Source organism: Callospermophilus lateralis, chromosome 3, assembly GCF_048772815.1.
Source record: "Callospermophilus lateralis isolate mCalLat2 chromosome 3, mCalLat2.hap1, whole genome shotgun sequence".
Lineage (NCBI taxonomy): Eukaryota > Metazoa > Chordata > Mammalia > Rodentia > Sciuridae > Callospermophilus > Callospermophilus lateralis.
The window spans coordinates 172,345,804-172,369,564 of NC_135307.1; the positions used below are offsets into that span (position 1 = coordinate 172,345,804).

Here is a 23,761-nt window from a genome sequence, read left to right on the forward strand (position 1 = left end):
GCCGTAGCTGAGTCCTTGGAAGACTTTGCCTCTGCCAGGGAAACAGCCCCGCAGTTTGAGAGACAGAACCACATTCTTCGTGAGAATCCCGCCTTCGCCTTTCCTTGCTTTTTGCTGCAGACTGAGCACAGATCGTCCAGTTAGGACCCTTGACTGTCTTTTGAATAAAGATTTGATTGGAAACACAATCCCTTCCTCAAAGATCACTGGGAATTCCAGAATCCTTGGTCCCGTGACGCGCCAGGGCTGGTTTTCTTTGAAACAGTGGTGACACCCAGGCCTTTCTACGCATCCCCTCTGAGAGGGGTGACTTGGCCCTGCCTCCGCCATGTACTGCCAGCTGGTCTGGCGCAGGGATGGCTGGATCTAGGGGGCTGTGTGGTGGCAGGGCTGGTGGACGGAGCGTGGCCTTGGCTTTGAGCTGTGGGTGACCATGGCTCTTCTGCATCTGTAAAGTGGGCATGAGAAGCCACATCGGGGCTGTTGGGGAGGAAGAAGTGAAGGCACTCAGTGTCCAGAGTCTGACACCTGGGGGGGGCAGAGAGGGTGTCCCTGAGGTGGAGTGGGCAGTGGTGGCCAACGACAGCCTCGGCTTCCCTCTGTGCTGAGGAAGGACAGTACGGACCTCCCTCAACCCCCGCCCTCAGAAAATGACACCGTGCAAAGAAACCAGGCGGAGAGTCTTGCTGTGTGCTCATGCTTTAATCAGAGCCGTCTGCCGCAGGTGACTCCGAACAAAGGACAAAGGGGACAGAGTCAGGGCCCTCCCCGCCTCCCGCTTCCCACGGCCCTGAACTCTCCGCCAACGGTCTAATGATACAAGAGTGCACTGTGACCCGGTGGCATTGTCCCCAGGCCAGAGGGGGAGTCGTGAGTTCGCTGGGCAGAGGCCCCGCGGCAGGTGTTTGTCTAGAACTTTGTAAGATGCCCCACCCCCTCCCCAAAGTGCTGCCAGATGCCCCTGAGCTAGTGGTGCCCGGGAAGGTGCTCTGTGAATGTCTGAGTACTCCCTGGGGAGATACTGGTCATAAACTCTGCTCAGGGTCAGCTCTCCGTGCAGAAGCCTGGGCCCCAGCTCCCATTTCCTGGCTGAGCTGTGACCAGAGGGGCATCAGGGCTGCCCTGGTCCTGAACTAAGGAGTAGCTGCTTCTGGCCTCTGGGCTCCAAGGGACCAACAGTTCTAGACAATGGTTCCTGGGGATGTCCTTCCTCAGGACCCGAGGCTGGGAGGGGGGGTCCCGATGACTTCTACTCCAGAAGCCAAGTGCAGGTGGGAAGGGCCACACCCCGACAGGAGGAGGGTCAAGCAGAAGGGAAAGGGGAGCTTTGGAGGATCAGTGCTCTGGGGAGGCCCAGCCCCCGGCCCCAGCCTTGCCTTCCCAGGCCCTTGTCCGGGGCCCTGCTAGTCAGGGCCGGGAGTTGGAGCCAGCAGGCTGCTCTCGGCCACCTCTGGGAACTATTCGGGCAGCACTGCCCCTTTGCATAGATGCAGGATACTGAGTCACACAGGCCCAGGAGCTGGACCGGGGCACCAGCCGTGCGGGCCCAGGTCTGTCCCAGGGCTGGGCAGTGAGCTGCATTCTCCACTGGCAAGAAGAGAAGCCTGAGAAAGGCTCCAGCAGACCCATAGAGGGGACCCAACACGATGGGCTGGACCCCAGGACCCACGCAGGTCTGGCCCAGAGCAGCAGTCGAGGTGACTGCCAGCCCCGTTCCCCTCCTCCACGGGCCTCAGGCCCACCCACTGCCCAGCGCTTTCCAAGCGGCTTCTCGAGCAGCAGGGCAGAGTGGACTAGAGCCCCAGGCGCCCTGCCCACGTCCACCAACACACAGACACACTAGGAAGGCCACAGACAGCGAGACACGGACAGGGGCAGGGGGGCGCAGAGCTCGACTGAGTTCCAGTGGAAAACACGTAGATTCTATGGCGTCAGATGAGTTCGTACATTTATTTTGTCTGCAAAGCTTTGACTGTGTCTAGGGAGACGCTATGCAGCTCCGTGAGGACACGGCTCGGGAGGCTGGGTCCGTGGCCAGTCCTGGCTTGGCTTTGGATTGCTTTTGTCCCCTGCCTCCTCCATGGCACGAGCCCAGTGTCCTGTGGGGTGGCCCCAGCAGGCCCCAGGCATTCGGGCTTGATTCAGCTGGGGGCGGGGGGGAGCTGCTCGAAGGAGGGCTGGCCTGAGGCCCCAAACGAGGTGGGGGTCTTTGGAGGCACAAAGCGCGTGGGGGGGCTCCTGCCCCGATGGCTGGGCTGCTGCCCATTCCCAGGGCATGCAGGTGCCCCCTCGCGGGGAGGGCACAGAGCGGAAGGGCAGAGCCCGTGAGTCAGGCAGTGGGGTGAGGACAAGCCACCTTGGCAGGGAGCCCGAGTGGCCCTAGGCCAGAGGGCCGAGTGAGACCTAGGGTCCCGCCAACTCCCCATGTGGGACCTGACGTCTGGCAGGTGGGTCCGATGACCAGAGGGATGTGACTTTGTAAACTAGTCATGGCAATTAACATCACCGGCTTTCTGGGGTCTCCCACGGAGTTCCAGGCAAGGGTTGGGGACAGTGAGCTTCCCAGGCTGACTAGGCTTGGGCTTGGGCAGGGGGAAGGTGGCTGCAGAGTTCCAACCCGCTCTGCCATGCCCCTGCCCGAGAAACATGTCCCTGCTGTGGCCTGGACGAACCCCATGGCTTCTGGACCCCGTTTTGAGATCTGCCAGAATCTGCACCCTCCTCCGAGGCAGATAGGTTGAAGACACAAGGACACTCATCCCGGAAAGAAAGCAGCCACCTCTCTGGAGGTCCTGGGATGAGGGAGAACCAATCCCCAAAGTGAACGTAGTGCAAGGGAGAAGTTGGGCCCGAGGCCCCCAGAGAAACTCGGGCAAGCTCCAGGGGCCATGGGGGCCTCCGGCTTTTCAAACTGGCCGAGGATTCCTGAGTCCGGCCAGGCCTCGCAGACAGCAGATGAGATGGCCTCATCTCAGAAGGTGGAGGGCTCCCTGGACCGCCCTGCCCCTGACGCCTTTCCTGCTGGTGGACACTCGCGATGGGACCTTGTCTCGGGTCAGGGTCCCACCCAGCAGCACCGAGCGGATGGGGCTTAGCTCTCTCACAAAGGGACGATCGGACACACCCAGAAACACCAAGAGGAAAGTGGATGGTGGGGAGGGCCTGGGAGGACAGACAGACACAGAGCCCACCCTGCCTTCTGCCCCCGGCAGCCCCAGCCCATCTGTTCCGGGCTCACAGCCTCAACTATGCTGCTGAATCCCAAGGGGCGGGCAGGCTGGGGGCGCTGGAGCTCCAGCCCAGGCCTGGGATCCAGACCCTGCCCCGAGTCCGTGGGTCAGCTGACTGCACTTTGGGCCACGGCTGCCTCCATCTGAGGGGATAATATTGGCCCAAAAACCTGGGCACAGGGCAAGGGGTGACTTGGGAGAGAGGACATGGAGTGGACAGGCCACTGGACAGGATGGTGCAGGGGGGAAGCCTCCCCAGAGAGATCCAGAGACTTCCGAAGCAGGGCCCACCCTGTCTCAAGAGCCAGGTGGACACAGGGGGCCCTCACCAGCTTCTCTCTGCAGTTTGTCCACTCAGTGCGCCCCTCACTCCTGGTCTTTGGCCTCTCTTACCTTTCTCTCTCGGGAAGTCTTGGGGTGTCTCCCCCAAGCCCTTCTCTGGACCCTGGTAATGTTGGGGGAAAAAATGGTTCCAAACCCAAAACTAAATAAATAAGATGATACCCATGGGGACAGGTGAGGGGAGGAGGGCATCCCTACAATCAGTGGTCAGGTGGCCGGGTGCTGCGGGGACAGGCCTCCTCAGAGCTGGGAGCCCCCGCTGGCCGAGCTGGGCCCCGGCTGGCTCAGCGAGCGGCAGCTGATTCTGCGGATGGAGTGCAAGGCCACCGTGCAGCAGCCCCGCAGCAGGGAGCTGATGTTGTAGATGGGCTGGCCCTGGCGCCGCTGGGAGCGGCAGAGCCAGGCCACAGTGGGCACGGCCGGCACCACCACGGCCAGCAGATCCACGATGTAGTGGCGGCTCCAGTAGCTCTTGGGCTCCTTCTCGGCCGGGGCGGCCTCCTCCTCCTCCTCCACGGGGCACACCACGCTCACTGACAGGCCGGGGCTGGGGTTGGCTCCAGGCCCGTGCGGGGTGGGCCCATGGGTAATGGGCTCCGGGGCCTCGAGCTCGTCACCCACGGTCACCACCACTGCTGAATCGGGGTCTCTGGGCCCTGGGGGGTGGGGATCTGGCTCCCGGTGCCTGTCCTCGGGAACTGTCCCACAGACCTGGGCCTGGGTCACTTTCTCCAGGATGGCGTCCAGGTCGGGCTGGTACTGCGCGAAGTCCGTCTGGATGGCACGCTCCTGCAGGCAGCTGACCTGCACGCCGGCCTCCATGCCACACAGAAGCTTCTCGTAGGTGTTGCTGGCGGGGAAGCGGGGCCCCAGGTTGAAGCTGTGCAGTGAGACCTCCTCGGGGCCGCAGTCCACCCCCGATGAGAGCAGGCTGCTGGCCTCCAGGGCATCCGTCCGGCTCAGCGTGTCATCAGCGGCCACAAAGCCACTGTCAGGTCCATCCTCGGCAGAGGCGCTGGGGGGGTCACCAGGCTGGCGGTCGCCACAGACAGCAGGGTCACTGAGCTTGGTGTAGGTGGAGCTGCGGGTGAGGGAGCGGGCAGGGGACCCGCCGGCAGACTCCCCGGTGCCGTCCTCCTTGGCCATGCCGTTCTGGGCCACCTCCATGCTGTGCAGCAGCGTCTCCAGCTTCTTGTTCTGGATGTTGATGTCCACAAAGTACTTCTGCAGCCCCTTGTCCTTGTCGATCAGGTTGTTCTTGACCGTGTCGATGACCTGCTTGAGCTGTTTGATCTCCTTGCGGGCCTCCTTCAGGGCCAGCTGGGCCTCCACACGATGGCACTCCTCCTCGATCCAGTCCTCCTGCATGCGCGACAGCTGCGTCTTCAGGTCATCGATCTCTGTGTCGCTGTGAGCAGATTAGAGGCATTGCTCGATGCCTGCCTGCCTGGCCTGTCACCACCACCAGGGAGAGGCAAGGACGGGGCAGGGTCACCAAGGACAGAGGGCTCTGTGCTGCAGAGGCTGAGAGCTAGGAATAAAAGGAAGGGCCCCCTGCCTGGTTCCCTTCTACCCCACCAGGAGCAGGAGGACAGGGCTGAAGGCAGGAGGGGCCTCCTCCTGGGAGAGAGAAGAAATGTCCACATCCCATGCCCCAGACGCTGAGCTGCAGAAGATTTTTTGGGGGGAGATACCAGGGATTGAACTCAGGAGCACTGACCACTGAGCCCCATCCCCAGCCCTATTTTGTATTTTATTTAGAGCCAGGGTCTCAATGAGTTGCTTAGTGCTCACTTTTGCTGAGGCTGGCTTTGAACTTGGGATCCTCCTGCCTCAGCCTCCTCAGCTGCTGGGATTATAGGCGGGTACCACCATGCTCGGCTAAAAAACCTAATAAAACTTTAATGTAAAACAACAGAAACTAGGTAGAAAAGCTCTGCTCTGTAGAAAGGGATGCAGCCTCCTACTAAAGCAGGTGGTGAACATTTTAAGTAAAGGGACGTTTGGCCAGAGACCCCCAGGGAGAGGACAGTGGCCTGAGAGAAGTGACCACCTTCGATGTCGGCAGGGGGAGCTGCATTTCTGCCATCCCCCAAGCGGAGGGTGAGAAGTGGCAGGAGTGACTCTCGCTTTCAGCCATGCTAGAAGTTTCTTCTCTGTATCTACTCTAAGGAGGAGACGCTGAAAAGACGGCTGGGGAAAGACAGGGCTGCTCCTGAGAGCAGGGGCAGGCGCAGGCCAGCAGGACCACTGGAGGGTGCTGGTGCAGAAGAGCACAGGCCTTTCAAAGGCCTGAGTTAGAGATGAACCTGGAGGGTGCAGATAGGGACATTAGAGAAAGGCCTTGTGGCTGGAGGTGAGATCGGGGTCAGCCTGAGCAGAGGCCGGCTCGAGGCAGTGAGAAGGAAGGATAGCCTTCCACGGACTGGCCCCCACCCTGGGCAGCCTCGCCCTCCAGGCCACAAGCACCCACTCAGCTGGAGCCCTGAAATCCACTGGTGCTGCGGCAATCGCTGTGGGGTTCCTGAGCTCAGCAGAGTGACGGTCCCAGATCAGGAACCACGTGCTTTTCAAAGTCAGAATGGAAATTCCATTTCAGGACTAGGCTCAGGATCTCATTCCACAGCATGCCGAAGGGACCAGGCCTCGTGGACTGCAGTGGCCACGTGGCCAGCAGCTGCGGTCTCCTTTGGAAGGCAGCCGACCATCCAACAGGACACGACCCGGCAGCAGCGAACCTGAGTCACTTAGAGCAGCAATGACAAGCCCGGTGTGGTGGCACAGGCCTGTGATCCCAGCAACAAGGGAGACAGAGGCAGGAGGATCCAAAGTTCAAGGCCAGCCTCGAACAATCTCAGCAATTTAGCAAGACCCTGTCTCAAAATTAAAAAAAAAAAAAAAAAATGAAGGCTGGGGATGTGGCTTAGCCTGGGTTTAATCCTTGGTACCAAAAATAAATAATCAAGTGGAAGTGACAGATGTCACTTCACAGCACGAGGGATACGAGGGATACGTGGCCTTCATTCCCCCTGCCTCGGGTGTGGCTCACTCTTGGCCTCTCGCTCACTGCTCACTCACCCTCCCCCCCCCCCTTGGGCTGGGAAGAAGGAACTGGGCATGCTCAGTTTGGCTGGTCCCTTGGAGCCTCCTGGACCCCAGGGGGCAGTGGCTCCCCAGCCCTTCATGGACGACAGGGCATTATGTTTGAACTGGGTCCTGAAAGAGGAGGTCGCCAAAGAAGCCACATGGGGAAGACACCTGGAGTGTGGGGACGCGTGTACAGAGCACAGAGTGACCAAGCACGGGGCATCTTTGAGGAGCTGAGGTGGGCCCCAGAGAGGGCCAGGAGTTTAGCAGCCCAGCAAGGAAGGACTTGCCACAGAGGCCACAGGGCCGAGTGACAGGGCTTCGGCGTGCGCATGCCCAGGCCACGCAGGGCGGGTGGTCTGCTCTCGAGCCGCGGAGGAGCTGGCCTAGAAAAGCAGCTGGGAGATGGGCCATCTGCTCCCTGAGAATATTAGTGAGAAAAGGTCAGGCAGAGCCTGGAGATCATTAGGAAGAGGATGAGAAACAAAAATAGAAAGCCCAGCTCCAGGACAGCAAGGCCCCCAGCACACCCCAAACCTGCGCTTGGAAACCGCAACACACCCCAACCGATTGGCTGCTTGGCAGAGCAAGAAAAATGTGTCAGGCTGGGGCTGGGGCTCAGCCTGTGGGAGGCACTGGCCTCAATCCTCAGCACCACACAAATAAATAAATAAAGGTACGGTGTCCGTGGACAACTAAACATGTTAAAAGAAAGAAAGGTGTGTCCACGCATGCAAATAGACAGACTTCACAGAGAGACCAGTGGTTGCCAGGGACGGGTAGCTGGAGAAAAGTGGTGGTTACTAATGGGAATAGGAATTCCCTCTGGGGTGATAAAAATGCTGATGGAGTTAGATGATAGTGACGGTTGCACAATCCTGTGGCCACACTAGAAGGCACCCAGCAGTGTACTTTGGATAGGTGAGTTGCATGGTGACAGTTACACAGGATAAGATGCTATATAAGAAAAGAAGCCATGTGTGGTGGCACACTCCTGAAATCCCAGAGACTTAGGAGGCTGAGGCAGGAGGATCGCAAGTTCAAAGCCAGCCTCAGACTCACCCTGAGCTGCCAGAGGAGGGTTAAGCCAGGAGAAACCCTGCCTTCCAGCTCCCCAGCAGACAGGGAGAAGTGGCCAATTGGGCCCAGTCGGGGACAGACTGCCACAGGAGCAAGGCCGACAGGCCAGCTCCTCACGGGGGCAGCCCCCACCTGGGCTAGAGCAGCTTCCTGGGGCCATCCAGAGGAGCTGGTGGCAGGTGCTACTAAGGGACCCAGACGAGGCTTGGGGGGAAGGAGGGTGTGGTGGGCGCCAAGAAGCCGCTCCTCCTTCTCAGAGGCCTCCTGGGCTGCACCCCGCTGCCCAGCCGCCCACTCACCGGTCCTGGAGCCGGTCCTGGGTGTCCTTCAGCCGGGCCTTCAGGTGGCGGATGCAGACCTCCTTCTGCTGCAGCGGCGTCAAGTACTGCTCGGGGGTGGGGGGCTTGATGCCATGGTTGTCGCTGCACAGTGTGTACTTCATGGAGCGCCTGCAAGGGACGCCATCATGGGGTGAGGAGGAGGGGGCACTGGTGCTGTGGGGGGCAGGCAGGGGACACCCACCTAACCATCCTCAGTCCGTGACCCCCAGGGGCCTCCAACCACGCCTCCTGCGCAGGCCCCAGGAGCAGGGGAGCCTTCTGGATTTGAGAGACTGTTGAGTGAACCCAGGACGGGGGTCTCCAGGAGGGGCACCCGGCACCTGGCATCTCGCCGAGCGCCCCTGGGCGTCAGAGAGGCTGGCTCTTGCCCCCAGCCCCCAGCCAGCCCCAGGGTGAGCCAGAGCCCAGGCTCCCAGCCCCCGACTCAGACAAGGACCCTGAGGGCGGAGGCTGGGAGGAAGGGCCGGCTCCAGGTGTCATGGAGGTCAAGGGTGGTGTTGGCAGCCTCCTCTCTGGAGCCTGGAGCCCGCACAGCCTGGGCACAGGGAGGGAGACGCTGGAGGGCACTCTGCCCTCACCCACCCTCATGGAAGCCACACTTATTGGGAGTGCAGATCTGGGTACAGGACTCCCAGTCCCAGCCCCTGCATGCCCCCACACCCCCACCACCTTGCTGGTGCCCTCCCCAGTGACCACCTGTGCCAGGCCATGGTCCAAGGATGGCCACACTGCCACCCTCCGGGGACACATGCATGGACACCTGTGGCTCTGAGTATGGGCTGTCACTGCAGGGCCCTGAATGGCAGCAGGCTGCACAGACAGCAGTGACGTGGCTTGGGTGCGGCACACACAGCCTCACCACGCAGAGGAGGAGGACTCTCCAACCAGAGGGCAGCTGTGCCAGGGACCAGGGCTGACCAAGGCTTTCCCCGAGGAAGGCCCCCCCCACAGCCCCCCACTCCACAACAGATTGAGGCCCAGACGGCTCTACCCACGGCTTCCTGGCTGCTGGATCTTCTGTTCTTAAAGAAACCTCCTTGCATCTTGCCTTAAAATCCCAGGCTTGTCCCCACGTCACCAGAGACTCAGGCCCGGCTGCCGTCCCACCCTGCTCCATCCAGGATGGGGACTTCCAGACACAGAGAGGGGCAGACGCTTTACAGGGCCTGGTGGGTGGTAAAGTTGGAGGCCATTTTTAAAGTCCTGTGGAATCTCTCCAATGTTTGTAGATTGTAAACCACGGAAGAGAATGTGGCACTAGTGTGGGAAGGAGGAGAAATGCCATCTATGTAGTCACCTCCTGGTCCCTGAGTTCGACTCAAGCCCAGTCCCATGTGGGCCTCTTTATAGCTTGGCAAGGGGCAGGGGGTGACATGGGCTGGGGGCTTGTGTTTTCTTCCTTTGATCTAAAAAAAAAAAAATCTCTTTCCAAATGAGAAGCAAGCCACATGGATTGTCCTAAGGCCCATGTGGCCCTATACCTGTCCTCCCCATGTAAGGGACTTGGCCAGAGGGACGCAGATTCTCCCTCCATGCCTGGGGTGTGGTGGGTGGTGGTAGTACTGGTGGAATCAAGATAAAACTAGTAAAAGTAGAAGGTTAGAGGGAAGAGACTGTGTTAATATTTTTCCATTTTCTTTCATGAGTATTTTTACATTTAACTATCTTTGTAAAATACATATATGAATATATAAACAGAGCTGGGTGTGGTGGCATGTGCCTGTAATCCTAGTGACTTGAGAGGCTGAGGCAGGAGGATTGCAAGTTTGAGGCCAGCCTCAGCAATTTAGCAAGGCCCTAAGCAACTTAGTGAGACCAGAGACCCTGTTTCAAAATTAAAAATTAAAAAAGGGCTGGGGATGTGGCTCCGTGATTGAACGCCCTTGGCTTCAATCCCTAGTACCCCTCCCCAGCAAAAAATAAGATAAAAGGAAAGGAAAGGAAAACATGCAATGATGCGTGTCTCTCAGCCATCCAGGCCTTTGAAAGCTTGACTCTAACAGGAGCCCTGGCTGACCCAAGGGCAGCAATCCTCGTGATGAGCAGAAGGACGCTTCTACAGAACCACAGCTCAGGCTGGGGCTGAGAGGACCCTGAGGGCTACGGTTATGAGATGTGTTAGAAAAATCTGTTACTAACGAGAAAATATTGAAGTTACCAATTACAGACTTTTGCAGACGTAAGCTAACACACCCCCTCATGTCCTCAGGGCTCTGAGGTCTGTTGCAGGAGGAAACTGGGGGATCCTGCACAGGTCATCTGTCACATGTGTCTTGGTGGAAAATCCTGAGATCTACTACTTCCACAGCTCTGGACCTCGCTGCACACAATGACAGCCTCTCTGCTGGAAGGGCCACATGGATCTTCCCCAGAGAGGCTCTGGCCTTGGGAGCTGCAGGCAGGACATCTCCTGGGCTTTTCTTGCCCAGAACCTTTGACTCAGATCAAAGTCCTAATAAGAGCAATAGTTGGCATGTGGGATGAGTGGCAGGCGTATGGCCCTCAGCTCACTGAAGTTCTGCCTGTTAGCTCCACTTCACAGACAAGGAAATGGAGACTCGGAGACAGGAAGAGGCCAATCCCAACTCCCTGCAGGTCCCCGCGCTCCCCTACCACTCACGGTTAGTTCAGCAGAATGAGGGGCCCTTCCTGCTCTTGCTTCCTGGTCTTCAGGACCTGAGTCCCCCTCTCCCTGCCTATCCACCTGACCCTGCTCTTCCAGTCTCAGCACGCACGGTGTCCAAGACCACAGCTCAGCACCTTTATAACACGTCTCACTTTCCAAAACTTCGCCATCTCTGCCACTCTCAAAGTGTTCCCTGAGAAGAGCAAGCTGGCAGCATGCTGGTGGCGTCCCCATATGGGTCTTGCCTTCTTCCCAACAGAACCTGGGTTTTGTCTGGGGTGGCACTGTGCTGGGGGAAAGTCCAACTCTCTGCACTAACTGGCCGGCAGCTAGAGATAGTCACATGGCCCACTTTTATCCAATGAGGTGTCAGCAGGGTTTCCCAGGGAAAGTGTCTTCTTGGAGGGGGAGGGAGACAGCAGAGGGGTCTTGGGTCTTTTCCATCTTTTTTCTTCCTGGATGGCTGACCTGATGGCTGGTGGTACAAGAGCCATGCTGTGGTGATGAGGACAAATGCTGTTCACCAAGGATGGTGGGACAGGAAGGGGAGGAGCACTTATGCTTTGGGGAGCCGCCTACCTGGGTTGCGTGTTCTGAAAGCATCACCCCCAGGTTACTTCGGACACTGGATTGCTTTTGTGCAGGTGAGTATTATCATGTCCGTTTTAAAGACAGGACTGAGGTTCAGAGGGGGGCAGTGACCTGCTCAAGGTCGCGCGGCTTTCACATCCTGGAGTCAGGGATGGCCCTGCTGCGGGCTCCAGGAGGGCTGATTACCTGGGCGTGGGGCTGCTGTCGCTGCCCTTGCAGGAGCCCGAGTTGCTGCTGCTGCTGAGCGAGGAGGTGCCGTAGGCGTCCCGCACGCTCACCGGGGGCGAGGTGCGCCTGGAGGCGGGGAGAAGAGGCAGGTGCTCATTCTGGCTGGCGGGCAGCTGCGGACACTGGGCGAATACGGCCAGGCCGCTGCGGCCCAAAGTACTCCCACTTTGGGGTCATCAGGGAGAGAAGCGGGGGGACAAGGGGGAGCACAGACAGGGGTGACAAAACAGACAGCACAAATCAAGATGGAAGCCAGGAGGCTGGTCCTCGGGGTCCCCGGACAAGGAGCGGGTGGGCCGGGCTGTGGACCAAGGGTGGGGCCCCTCTGTGAGTCCTCAACTCCCAGGGTCCCCCAAGCCCAGGGTAGGAGATCTAAGAGGGACTGGAGGAGGGACTGGGGTGAAGACCAACGGAGGCCAGTGGAGCCCGGGAGGGGATTGTGGCCCCCTCCAGGAGTGACGCTGACCGGAGGTCCTGGTAGGAGCCCTGAGGCTTGAGCCTCCAGGTGACCTTCATCCCCAGGCCACTGGAGCCCTTGAGCCCTTCCTGGAGGGCTGAGCATTAGCCCATTTTAAAGACAGGAAAACCCGGATGTGGTTTGTTCAAAGAGCACTGCAGGTCAATGCAGGTGGGGACAGAGGCCTGCCCTCCTCCCGCCCCCGGAGGCCGAGGTTCTGGGCCAGGGGGAGACTCACCTGCGGGATCCAGCAGAGGCCCGTCTACTCCCTGGCAGGGACATGGCCATTAGGCTGCGGGTCCGGGTGAGGGGCGGGATAGGCGGTGTCCCGGGGGCTGAGGAGAGAGGGCGGGTTGGGGGGGCCGCGGGGAGGGCCGGGCCAGGCCATGTCATCCTCTCACTGGGGCCGCTGCCCGGCATGGCTTCTCCTGTCACCACCCTTTGGCAGGACACCGAGGACTGGGCGAAGCTCTGGCCACAAGTGCCTCTCCCAGTGAGCTCAAGGGGCTGGTGCACAGGTCCCTGCTACGGATTGTCACAGCCCCAGGGGTGGCTGTGAATCATCAGTCCAACCCGGTGTCTCCGGACGAGTGCATGTGCCCAGGGAGGGCAAAGGTCGTGCCCAGGGTCACCGGGGCAGCAGGAGTGGGGCCCCGTCCGGCAGGCAGTGCTGGGTCCCTGACCCTCAGACCCCGCCTCCCCCGCTCTTCGTCCCCCTCCTCGGCAGAGGCTGCAGTCTGGAGGACCCCTGGGCAGGACCAGGAGCCCCAGGTGAGGCTGGCCTGATCTCGATGACCATCAACTTCCCAGTCGGCGCGATGCTCGGGGCTTCCCGTCTACAGGGGAGACAAGACAGACCAACGTACCAACACACGTGTAGAAAGACACACGGACGCGCACAGACACAAGCAGGCCCCATGTCCTGTCATTCCAAGGTGCACCACACACATCTCCATGAACATGCCCAGCGCCTGCCTGCCACACGGGACACGCCATGGCCCCCAGCCCCACGCCGCCGCATGCAGGCACCTCCGCAGCCCCCCGTGCCACCGCGCATGCTGAGCCTGGCAGAGCCCAGGAGCTTAGGGCATAGGCTGAGCGCAGATGAGGAGGGGGGGGGACGGAGCAGAACCCCTCTCTGCTTGCTCCCGGCTGTCCTGGTGGGTGGGCCCTGCAGGAAGCGTCCTTTGCTGGAGGGTCCACTGGCTCCTGCTCAGGTGTCTGAGGCTTCTTTCCTGGGCAGGGGCACAGGCTCCAAGGGCAGCCGGTGGGGCTTTAGGGAAGGGGAAGCTCCATGCCAGCGAGGCCGTGGCCAGGTGGGGAAGAGGGCCATATGGGCATCAGCTGGACCCCTAGAGTGCCACGCAGAGGGACCGGGCTCTCTGCAGCCAAATGCTAATTCCAAGCCAGCTCCAGAGGCAGCCCTCTACTTTCCAAGCAGGGACTGAGGACAGTGGCCTGGGTTCCAGGAGACTTGGCTGGGGTCCTCGTGCTGTGGACCTCCTCGTGCAGGGAGAGCAGCGTCGAGCCCGCTCCACACGAGACCCCGTGCCACACATTACGTACATTACGCCATCGACTCCTCCCAACAACCCTATGGGGAAGTGCTGTGATTAGTCCCCTGTCACCAATGAGGAACCAGCCCCCAGGAGGGAAGGGAGTATCCGGGTCACCCCCTGGGTATGTGACATGGCCGACACTGGAACCAGGTCAACATCAGGCGCTAAGGACTGGGTCTCAAACCTCAGGGTCCCTGGGCCAGAGACTACCCCTTCCCACAGCAGGGCCTCCCAGGAGTCCGGGCCTCCCAGCCAGTGGAGGGGCTGCCTCCTTGGTGGACAAAGGTGGCCTGTTCCCCTGGAGGCCAGGACACAGCCAGCATTGTCTGCTTGGAGGTGTCCGGTGCCGGCTGCAGGAGCCGCAGACACCACACCTGTCACCTGAGCTGCTCACCCAGCCGTGCCCCGCCCCCCAGGCAGGGCCTCCAGGAGCCACAGGGCAGCCCCCAGCAGGAGCTCGGGGCAGGTGTGGGGCAGGCCAGCAGTGCCCCAGTGCTGGTGTGGACGGCTCACTGTCTCCCGGGCACCAGGAGCAACTGGGGGTGGCACGGGCAGGGGCTAGTGGTCTTTCCTCCTGGATGGACAACCGCCCAAAGATCACCTGTCATCCACTGAATCCCTCTGTGGCCAGGTGGCCCTGCTGAGGGCTTCCTTGCATCCTGCCCCCTTACTTCCCACAGTGTCCCTCGAGGCAGGCTGTGCGTGTGTGTTTGTGTGTGTGTGTGTGTGTGTGTGTGGTGCTGGGGAGCGAACGCAGGGCCTTGGGCACGCGAGGCAAGGGCTCTACCAGCTGAGCTCTATCCCCAGCCGGCTTCACTGTAGGTCTGCTGGGCTCTGGCCTCCAGTTCACACCAGGCTGGTTCTGCAGGCCATTCTCTGTCATCGCCCCTCCCCCTGGCTTTTGGGAGGAGGCGAGCAGGAGGCTGAGCCTCCAGGAGGACGCCCAGCACCCGTGGGACTCCCAGCCCAGCACGGGGCTCTCTCCTCCCCGCCAGCTCAGGTGAGAGTTGCTCAAGAGCCAGGAAAGTCCAGGTAGAGTTCCAGGGCCATGTCCTGAGAGGCAGGCAAGATGCCACGTTGGCTGGGAGCTGCGTGTGGCCTTGGTACAATGAAGGCCTTGTCCCCACTTGTCCCTGCTGATACCTTGCCCGGCAGTCCCTTGCCTCCTTCCTCCCTCCACAGGGCCAGCATTGGTACCTGGATGCCGCCGACAGTCTCCTGGGAGGCAGAGCCAGCCATTCATTCGGGATGGAGGTGGAAGTGGCACTTCCCCTACTGGGACGGGACCTGACAGGCAGCGTCCCTTGTGGGCGGACAGAAGCCACCCAGGCTCAAAGGGAGCCACCTCTCCAAGTTCCTGCTCTGACGCCTCAGTATGTGCCCTGGGCCTTCTCAGGTCCTCCTCCCTCCAAGGCCCCAGAGAGGAGGCAGGTTGTCATGGCATTTGTCACCATGCCACCAGCTCAGCCTGGAGTCCCACAGGCCTGTCCCCAGGCAGCCAGAGGCTGCCATTTGCAATGGAAGGTGGCCTGGCTGGTAAGCGCATCCTTTGAACCCGAAGGGAGCAGCCCCTCGGTGCTCCTGGCTCCCTCCATTTCCCCATCCTGTGGGCACCATGGCAACCCCGCTGCATCCACCCCTGAGACCTCCCCCACATGCCCGGGGTTTCCTGGGGCCTGCAACGGGGGTCCAGCAGATCTGGGCTCGAATCCCAGCTGCAGGCCTCGGGCAGCTCAGGCCACTCCTCAGAGCATCGGGATCATTTGTGGATGGGACAGTGACGAAATGTACCTCTGTCGTTACTGTGAGAGCCGACCTGAGCCCCACACACGTGCAACATGAAACCACACGTATGTGGGGCTTAGGTCAGTGTGCATCACACAATACACACTCACATACTCACACATACACTCACACACACACTCACACATACACACAACATACACTCACACATACACTCACACACACACACTCTCACACACACAACTCACACTCACACACACACTCACACAACACACACAGAACACACACAACACACACTCACACACACTCACACACACACATACACTCACACAACACAACACACACACAACACACACTCACACATACACACACTCACACATACACTCACACACTCACACATACACTCACACACACACTCACACATACACTCACACACACACTCACACATACACTCACACAACACACACACACTCACACACACTCACACATACACTCACACACACACACACTCACACACACACACAACACATACTCACACAAACAAACACACACACTCACACAAATTCACATATGCACACATATATACACACACACTCACATATACACACAACACACATACACACAACACACACTCACACACACAATTCACACACACACATTCACACATACACACATCACACACACTCACATATACACACACACTCAACACACACACATATGCTCACATATACACACACACAATACACACAACACAACACACACATACAACATACATAATGCACACACTCATACACACTCTCATATATACACACAACACACACAAAATACACACACATAATATACACTCACACACAATACACACACAATAAACACATTCACACAATACACAATACACACATACACACACAATTCACACACACAAAATACACACAGACTCTCATATGCACACACTCACACACACTCACACACACACACTCTCACATATACACGCACAACACACACATACACAACACACATACTCTTACATATACACACACCCACAATACACACACTCACACACACTCACACACACAATACACACACACTCTCACATACACATAGTCTCACATATGCACACACATACTCACACACACTCTCACATATACACACACAACACACATACTCTCACATATACACACACCCACAATACACACACTCACACACACTCTCACACACACACAATACACACACATTCACACATACATACACTCTCACATATACACACACTCAACACACACACATACTCCCACATATACACACACAATACACACAACATATACATACATAATACACACACAATACACACACATAATACACACACTCACACACTCTCACATATACACAAAACACACCACAAACACAACACACACACTTATGCACACACATAATATACACTCACACACACAATACACACATTTAATAAACACACATAAACACACTCACAGATACAATACACACATACATACACACACACACTCACACACAATTCACACACACAATTCACACACACAATACACACACAATAAACACTCATAGACAATACACACAACACACACACAATTCACACACACACATACACACACATACACACACTCACACACATATACACACTCACACACACTCACACATATACACACTCACACACACAATACACACACACACACAATTCACACACTCACACACACATACACACTCACACACATATACACACTCACACACACACTCACACACATTCACACTCTCTCACACACAGCCAGTAATTTGAAACCAATTGCAATGTGATATGAGATTCAAAACAGAAACACATTCTAGGCACATTGGTGGCCTCAGGAAGGTCAGGAAAAGCTTGTCCCAACCAAATATCTGCGCTGGACCTTGGAGGATGAATAGCGGATGGCCAGGGGAGGGAGCTGCGGTCTGGCCAGAGGCAGCAAATAATTCAACAGCAGGGCCTCGGGAAGCGAGGGTGCCCGGAGCGGGCCGAGGTGGAGGCCGGCCGTGGGGCAGGTGGCAGGCCAGGTGGGCTGTGGGCACAGATGGGAGCTGGGGCGGCGGGGAGCCTGCAGGTGCTTTCAAAGGAGGGGTGAGGCACAATCAGATTTGCACTTGAGAAACCCCCTGGGTTGGGGTCCTTGTGGCATGAGCTGGGACAGGGGGAGATTAGAGGGCGGGGACCAGTCGGGGGTGACTAAAAACTCCCAGGGAGAAATGGAGAGGGTCCCATGGAGCAGTGGCAGGGTGAGGGTGACAAGGACCTGCTCTTGGAACTCCTTGGAGGTCGTGGTTAAGTAAAAATCAAGGTACAAGTCTGGATCCTGAAGTTCAAGGCCCTCCCATTCACACTGGTCCCAACTCTTTCTCCCTCTCCTCTGGTGACTCCTGGGGGGGCCCTGCTGGTCACAGCCACCCCCGCACCCTGCGATGGCCAGCCGGGGGCACCCTCCCCCACCCAGCCCTGGCTCAGGCACAGGACCTGCGTGTGCAGGGGCCGCCCACAGCCCTCCCCAGGGGCCTCTCCCCGACTTCCTCCTGACCATGTCGACTGCCTGGGGCTGGGGCTCAGGGAGCAGCCCCCGGGATTTCACCAGAACAATCAACACACATGCACGTGGGTCACACAGTGGATGAAACACACGGGCTGCACCCCGGAGCTGGACTAAATGGTCTCTGAGGTGCTTCTGGATCTAACGACCTGCTCCAGTGCTGTCCAGTGACAGATGCTGCCCCCTCTTCAACCGCTGGGACTCCTGGGTCTCAGCTTCCACATCTGTAAAACTCGGAAGCTGCACCCCGACCCCGACAGGCACCATGGCATTTTCCCGGGGGAGGGCACGGACCAGGGTGACCTCGGATTCCAGCCAAGCAAATCCCTGCGTGGACCTTCCGTGATCTCTTTCTGAAGCGTGAGCCGTCGGTAAAGAAGAGCAACCCTAAAACCACAGCCCTGAAATCCCAGGGAACGGAACCGTCTGCCTGGTGACTTGAGCCACAGACGGCTGGAAAGCAGAGCATCACCACCTGGGGACAGACCCTGGGGGCTCCTCCCTGCTGCCGCCTGGGCAGAGCGGGTGCTCCCAGAGTGCCGTGCAGAGCGGGCAGGAAGGCCTGCTGAGCACACGCCCACAGCCGCCGCTCCATCTCCGAGAGCTGGTGACACTAGGCGACTGGCGGCTGAGCTGGGCAGACCCTCCACTGGCCTCGTGGCCACACCAGCCACTGCCCTGCTCCTGCGCACCATCAGCAGAAGCTGACCATCCTTCAGGATTTGGGAATCGAGGCACACACAAGTCACCTCAGGGCTGCAGCCACAGAGGACGCCACCCTGCCCCTGTCCTGGGGTTGCCACTGGGAGAAGGTTGCCCAGTGGCAACCCCAGGACAGGGGCAGGGTGGACCCACAACTTGGCCAAAGGCTGAAGGGTTCCCAGGGCAACAGGATGGGCTGGAGGGCTGAGGTCACTGACCCCGGACATCTCCACTTGTCAGACTCTGACTTCTGGGTCCTGGGCTAGGTCTGCAAGCCACGGAGGGGACCTGGCTTAGGGACTCCCAGAGGGGTGCTCAGGCCTCAAGAGCTCCCTCCCGTACCCCTTCTGCACGTGGGGGGTCTGAAGTAAGATTACCTTTTGAAAGGGCTTGGGGCTAGGGGTGCAGCTCAGTGGCGGGGCACGTGCCCAGGACGCCAATCAGTGCGGAGCCAGTTGAGGGGCTGCCAGGTAGAGATGTACCCACCGTGTTTATCACATCAAGGTGTGACTTCACACCCACCAGGGTGGCTGGACAGTGAAACACTGTGGGGAAGGAGCTGGGGGAGCCTGGCAGCTCCCCAATAGTCAGACACAGAATCACCACGTGAACCAGCAGTTCTGCCAGGTGTGTTCCCCAGAGAACGGAGAACAGGTGTTCAAACAGAAACCTGCCAGACGTGTTCACCGCAGCAGCATTCACAATGGCCAAGAGGTTGACACAATCCAACGTCAATTGATTTTTTTTTTTTTTCAGGGCTGGGAATCGAACTCAGGGCCTCTCGCAGGCCCAGCAAGCGATCCATCACTGAACCCGAGACTGTCCAGGGTCCATCAATAGGCGGGTGGATGGACACAATGAGACAGGTGTCACCACAAAATACTACATAGCCACAAAAAGGAAAGAGGGGTTCGCATGTGCTGCGACTTAGAGGCACCTCGAGAACATGATGCTGAATGAAAGAAGCCAGACACGAAAGACCGTGTGTTGGGGCTGGGGCTGGGGCTCAGGGGCAGAGCGCTCGTCTTGCACACGTGAGGCCCTGGGCTCCATCCTCAGTGCACATAAAAATAAATAAACACGACTACAACTACTCCATCTACAACTAAAAAATATATTTTTTAAAAATACCACGTAATGTATGATTTCTTTTACACAAAATACCCAGCAGAGTCAGACCCTGGAGACAGGTTGGCAGAGGCTAGCGAGGGAAAGGAGGAATAGAGAACAACTGCAAGAATTTCTTTTCTGGGATGATGAAAATGTGTTTTCGATTAGATTAAGGGACTGCCTGGGCAATTTTGTGAATGTCCTACAAACCCCTGAATTGTACATGTTAAAAGGGTGACTTTTAATCTGTGGGAATTAGATCTCAGTAAAAATTTTGCAGCTTTATAAAAAATCCACAAAATACATATTTGTTTAGGTACTGGGAATTGAACCCAGGGTGCTTAACCACTGAGCCCCAGCCCCAGCCCTTTTCTATATTTTATTTAGAGACAGGGTCTCACTGAGTTGCTTAGTGCCTCCCTATCTTGCTGAGGCTGGCTTTAAACTCACGATCCTCCTACCTCAGCCTCCGGAGCGCTGGGCTTGCAGGCGTGTGCCCCTGTGCCCAGCACGATGCGTATTTTAAATGCACAAGGGCCAGGGATGGCTCGAGATGGGAGGGAGTGCCCAGAGCTCTAGCAGGTGTGCAGCAGGGGAACACAGGCAGCGCCTCCCCCACCTGCCTACAGGCAGTGGGCCCAGAAGCCGCCTGGCCTCCTGGCCCCGGGTCAGCCCTGGGCAGTGCTTCCCGAGCTCCCTGCAGAGGGAGGCCAGGCGGAGACAATTGGCTCTGACACCTGGGAAACCTGAAGCCACAGGGGAGGGGAAGTCCCAAGGTGGCCACCTGGACTTCTGGTCGTGGGCATTTTGCATTTCACTGCATCAGGAAGCCCTCCTCAGACAGTGGACGTGTGGTGCTGCATAAAAGAAATAAGTGGCCTTCCCAGGAGACTCTCAAAGCCATGTGGAGGTGAGGCAGAATGTCCCTGGGTGCCTCGTGCCTCCATAAATGCAGCGCTCACCAAGATGTGTAGGACAGAGCCGGTTTAAAAGAAATTCCTCTGAACCGGAGTAAATCTCTGTTCTTAAGAACCGTCTTGTAGGCAAAGGAGAGGCCCTGCAGGACCACCCTGTTCTGGCCTCTCCCAGCCCGACTCTCTAGGATCCAACCAAGGAAGCAAACGGAGGTCCACGGCGGCCGGGGGGCTGGACTCTGGTGGAGCACTTGCTCAGCACATGTCAGGTCCCGAGTTCAATCCCCAGCAGCACCAGAAACAAAGAGAATAATGGAAGGCTGGGGCAGCTCTGGGAAATCAGAAGGCTGGTCCTCTCCTGCTGTTACTCCCACTACCTCTTTTGGGGGACAGGGGCAGGGACTGGGGATTGATCTCAGGGACACTCGACCACTAAGCCACACTCCTGCCCTATTTTATATTTTATTTAGAGACAGGGTCTCACTGAGTTGCTTAGTGCCTCGCTGTTGCTGAAGCTGGCTTTGAACTCCATCCTCCTGCCTCAGCCTCCCGAGTTGCTGGGATGACAGGCCTGCCCCCTGCGCCCAGAGGTTCGCCGGCATATACCCTCAGGAAGTCGGAGCACACCCAGGGGCGCTTCTGAAGTTATGGGCACCGGCCTCCAGGCCAGCCTCCCCCAGGATGGGTCCCCAGGGCAACGTGGGCCAGGCCTCCCACTTGGGAAGGGAGCTGCAGGGACCTCCTGACTCCCATCCCTCCACCATCCAGCTGCACCATCATGGATGCTCAGGGAAAGGTGGGGGACAGAGGGGCCACGGAGCCAGTCCCAGCTTGGTGGCTACCTGGCAAGTGGCTCGGAGCAGATGGAGGCCGTCAGCAACCTTGGCCGCCGCGGAGGCTCCCTGGGCTTCCTGACTGATAGAGCTGTCAAGCCCCAGTCGGCTCCTCTCCCGGCCCCTCCTTCCAAGTCTCCAGCCTAGCAGCGTCACGTCACGGGAAGGGGCAGACGGTGGCACTTCTACCCCTGTGGAGTCTCCCCTTTTTCATCTCTTGGACTTGGTTCTTAGGATCCTTGAGTTGGTGTCCCCGGCATTGACCCCAAATACCAACAGGGCTAACAGACCCTCAGAATTCGGGAATGGACCGCGGGCGGAGCCTGTCAAAAGCCCATCATTTTACATAGAGAGAAACTGAAGCCCAGAGAGAGTCTGTGAGCCCCTGGGACTGCCCTGCAGAGAGGGAGCCCAGCCTAGGCTGGGAGCCGACGCCGGTGACAAGCCTCCACCTGTCACCCCCACCTAAACCCAGGCAACGGTTCCATCAAATAAGACACAGGGTAGCTTTCCAGTTAAAGAAGTCTTGGAAGGAAAGCCCAGGGGTAAGACAGAATAAGTCCCGTCAACTTTGAAGCCACTCACAAATGACATGCAGTAAACTGTGCATCGAAACTAAAGCCCAGGGAAGGAGGGATGATTATAGCCAGAATGCAGGTACAGACATGGTGGCAGTAACAGGGTTCAGATTTCATTCTGAGCTTCCTGGCCACTTGGGTGAAAAGGGAAATTGTGCTCCGTCTTGTTCTCATGGTTAGGAGAAAGCAGGAAGCAGATTAATTTGGAAGGAGAAATAAGGATATCCCAAACCAAGTGTCAAAAGAAATAATTTGCTGCAGGAGCCTGTGAGGAGGGTGGTATAATTTGGATATGAGGTATCTCCCACTCTCAAAATCCTGTGCTAAGGCGGGAGTGTTGGGAGGTGAACTGACTGGACCACAAGTGCTATACGGAGCCTCCTCAGCCCACCCACAGTCACCATATCGACGAGAGTGGACAAGCTACTCTACTTCTCCAGGCCTCGGTCTCCTTATCTGTAGAATGGGGCTAATCAGGGTCTCCAGCACAGATGGCCCTGGGGAGCAGTGACGGGTAAGGTCCTGGCATTGGGAGAGCCCTCCAGAGTCAGTGGCGGTTATGTATTACCTAAGTCTATTATTATTCTAATGGACTCCACATATTATATCTTTATCCCCACCCCAAACCTTTTTTTTTTTTTTCCTTGTACAGGGGATTGAACCCAAAGGCACTTAACCACTAAGCCACACCCCCAGCCCTTTTCAAAAATGTTTGATTTTGAGACAGGGTCTCACTTAGTTGCTGAGGCTGGCCTCAAACTTGTCATCCTCCTGCCTCAGCCTCCTGAGTTCCTGGGATTACAGGGGTGCACCACCACCGCTGGCCCTACCCCAAATCTTAATCTGAAATATTGTAATAGATTGTATTTTACAGATTCCTAACTACAGTGTCATTTTTCATATCTTCTTAGTTGTACTGACAAAAAGAGAGAGAGAGAGAGAGAGACAGAGAGACAGAGAGACAGAGAGACAGAGACAGAGAGAGACAGAGAGAAGTCATAGGCCAAGAGCTGTCTACCAAACCACAGAATTTCAGGGCACTGCCATTTTGGTCAAACAGAGCATGTTGAAGTTCAATGTCCAAAATGCAGATTTCTGCTTTTTCCTTCAAAAAATGTGGTTTTCTGTGGCTTTCCTTGTTTCTGTTAATAGCGATGCGGTTGTTCCAGGTGATTAGGTCAACACTCAGGTGCATCAGAGGAAACCACCAGCTCTCTCCCCCTTACAGTGTCGCCAGAATCTGACACTAGCCAGCGACTGCGGTCTCCTCTCCCTGGTCCAAGCCACCACCATCCCTTCCCTGGACGCAGCAGTCACCTAAACCCCTGCATCTCTACCCTGTAGCTGGAGAGGTCCTTTCAGAACGCAGATCAGCCCAGATCCTGCTCTCCTCAGAACCCTCCAGCAGAGCCCATGGTGATGCAGAAGCCGAGCTTACTCCGCTGAGTTAGGTCCTGCACACCCTGCCCTCCCGCCCTCACCTACTGCCTCCTGGTTCCCTGGGCCCTAGTCACTCGGACTCCTCCCGTGCCTACTCCTAACCCTCAGGACCTTCCCACATGCTGTCCCTTCTGCCTGGAAGGCTCTGCTCCCAGACTGCTACCTGCTGCAATGTCTCCCCACCTGAGGTCTTTGCTCCAAAGGCACCTTCTCCATGACCCCCACCAGGTCTCCCCTTTTAAAATACAATCCCCCACCCCCAGCACACCGTCTCTTTCTACGCATACTTTATTTCCCCCCATGATGCTTAGCAACGTC

General features: G+C 57.6%; 1 protein-coding gene across 3 annotated transcripts; it reads right to left on the reverse strand.

Annotated features, from left to right (window-relative positions):
• Positions 1–3,812: 3,812 nt before the first annotated feature.
• Positions 3,813–12,423, reverse strand: Snph (syntaphilin). Of its 3 annotated transcripts, none has more exons than XM_076849002.2 (4): positions 12,221–12,423; positions 11,484–11,591; positions 8,039–8,188; positions 3,813–4,980 (listed from the first exon to the last, which is right to left on the reverse strand). In XM_076849002.2, exons 1-4 carry the CDS (start codon positions 12,400–12,402, stop codon positions 3,813–3,815), a joined length of 1,608 nt encoding a protein of 535 aa, XP_076705117.2. In that variant the 5' UTR covers positions 12,403–12,423. The 3 variants fall into 3 exon arrangements, with proteins under 3 accessions (XP_076705117.2, XP_076705116.2, XP_076705118.1); XM_076849001.2 differs by having other exon boundaries at positions 11,484–11,690; XM_076849003.2 differs by lacking the exon at positions 11,484–11,591 and having other exon boundaries at positions 12,221–12,270.
• Between the last annotated feature and the right edge of the window lie 11,338 nt (positions 12,424–23,761).

What these genes read in the sequence shown, in the direction of transcription:
- Snph (XM_076849001.2), bottom strand. Translation starts at nt 12,402, where the DNA reads ATGCCGGGCAGCGGCCCCAGTGAGAGGATGACATGGCCTGGCCCGGCC. An exon ending in GCCTCTGCTGGATCCCGCAG is followed by an intron (nt 11,691 to 12,220) that starts GTGAGTCTCCCC and finishes ATGACCCCAAAG; the next exon opens with TGGGAGTACTTTGGGCCGCA. An exon ending in GACAGCAGCCCCACGCCCAG is followed by an intron (nt 8,189 to 11,483) that starts GTAATCAGCCCT and finishes CGTCCCTTGCAG; the next exon opens with GCGCTCCATGAAGTACACAC.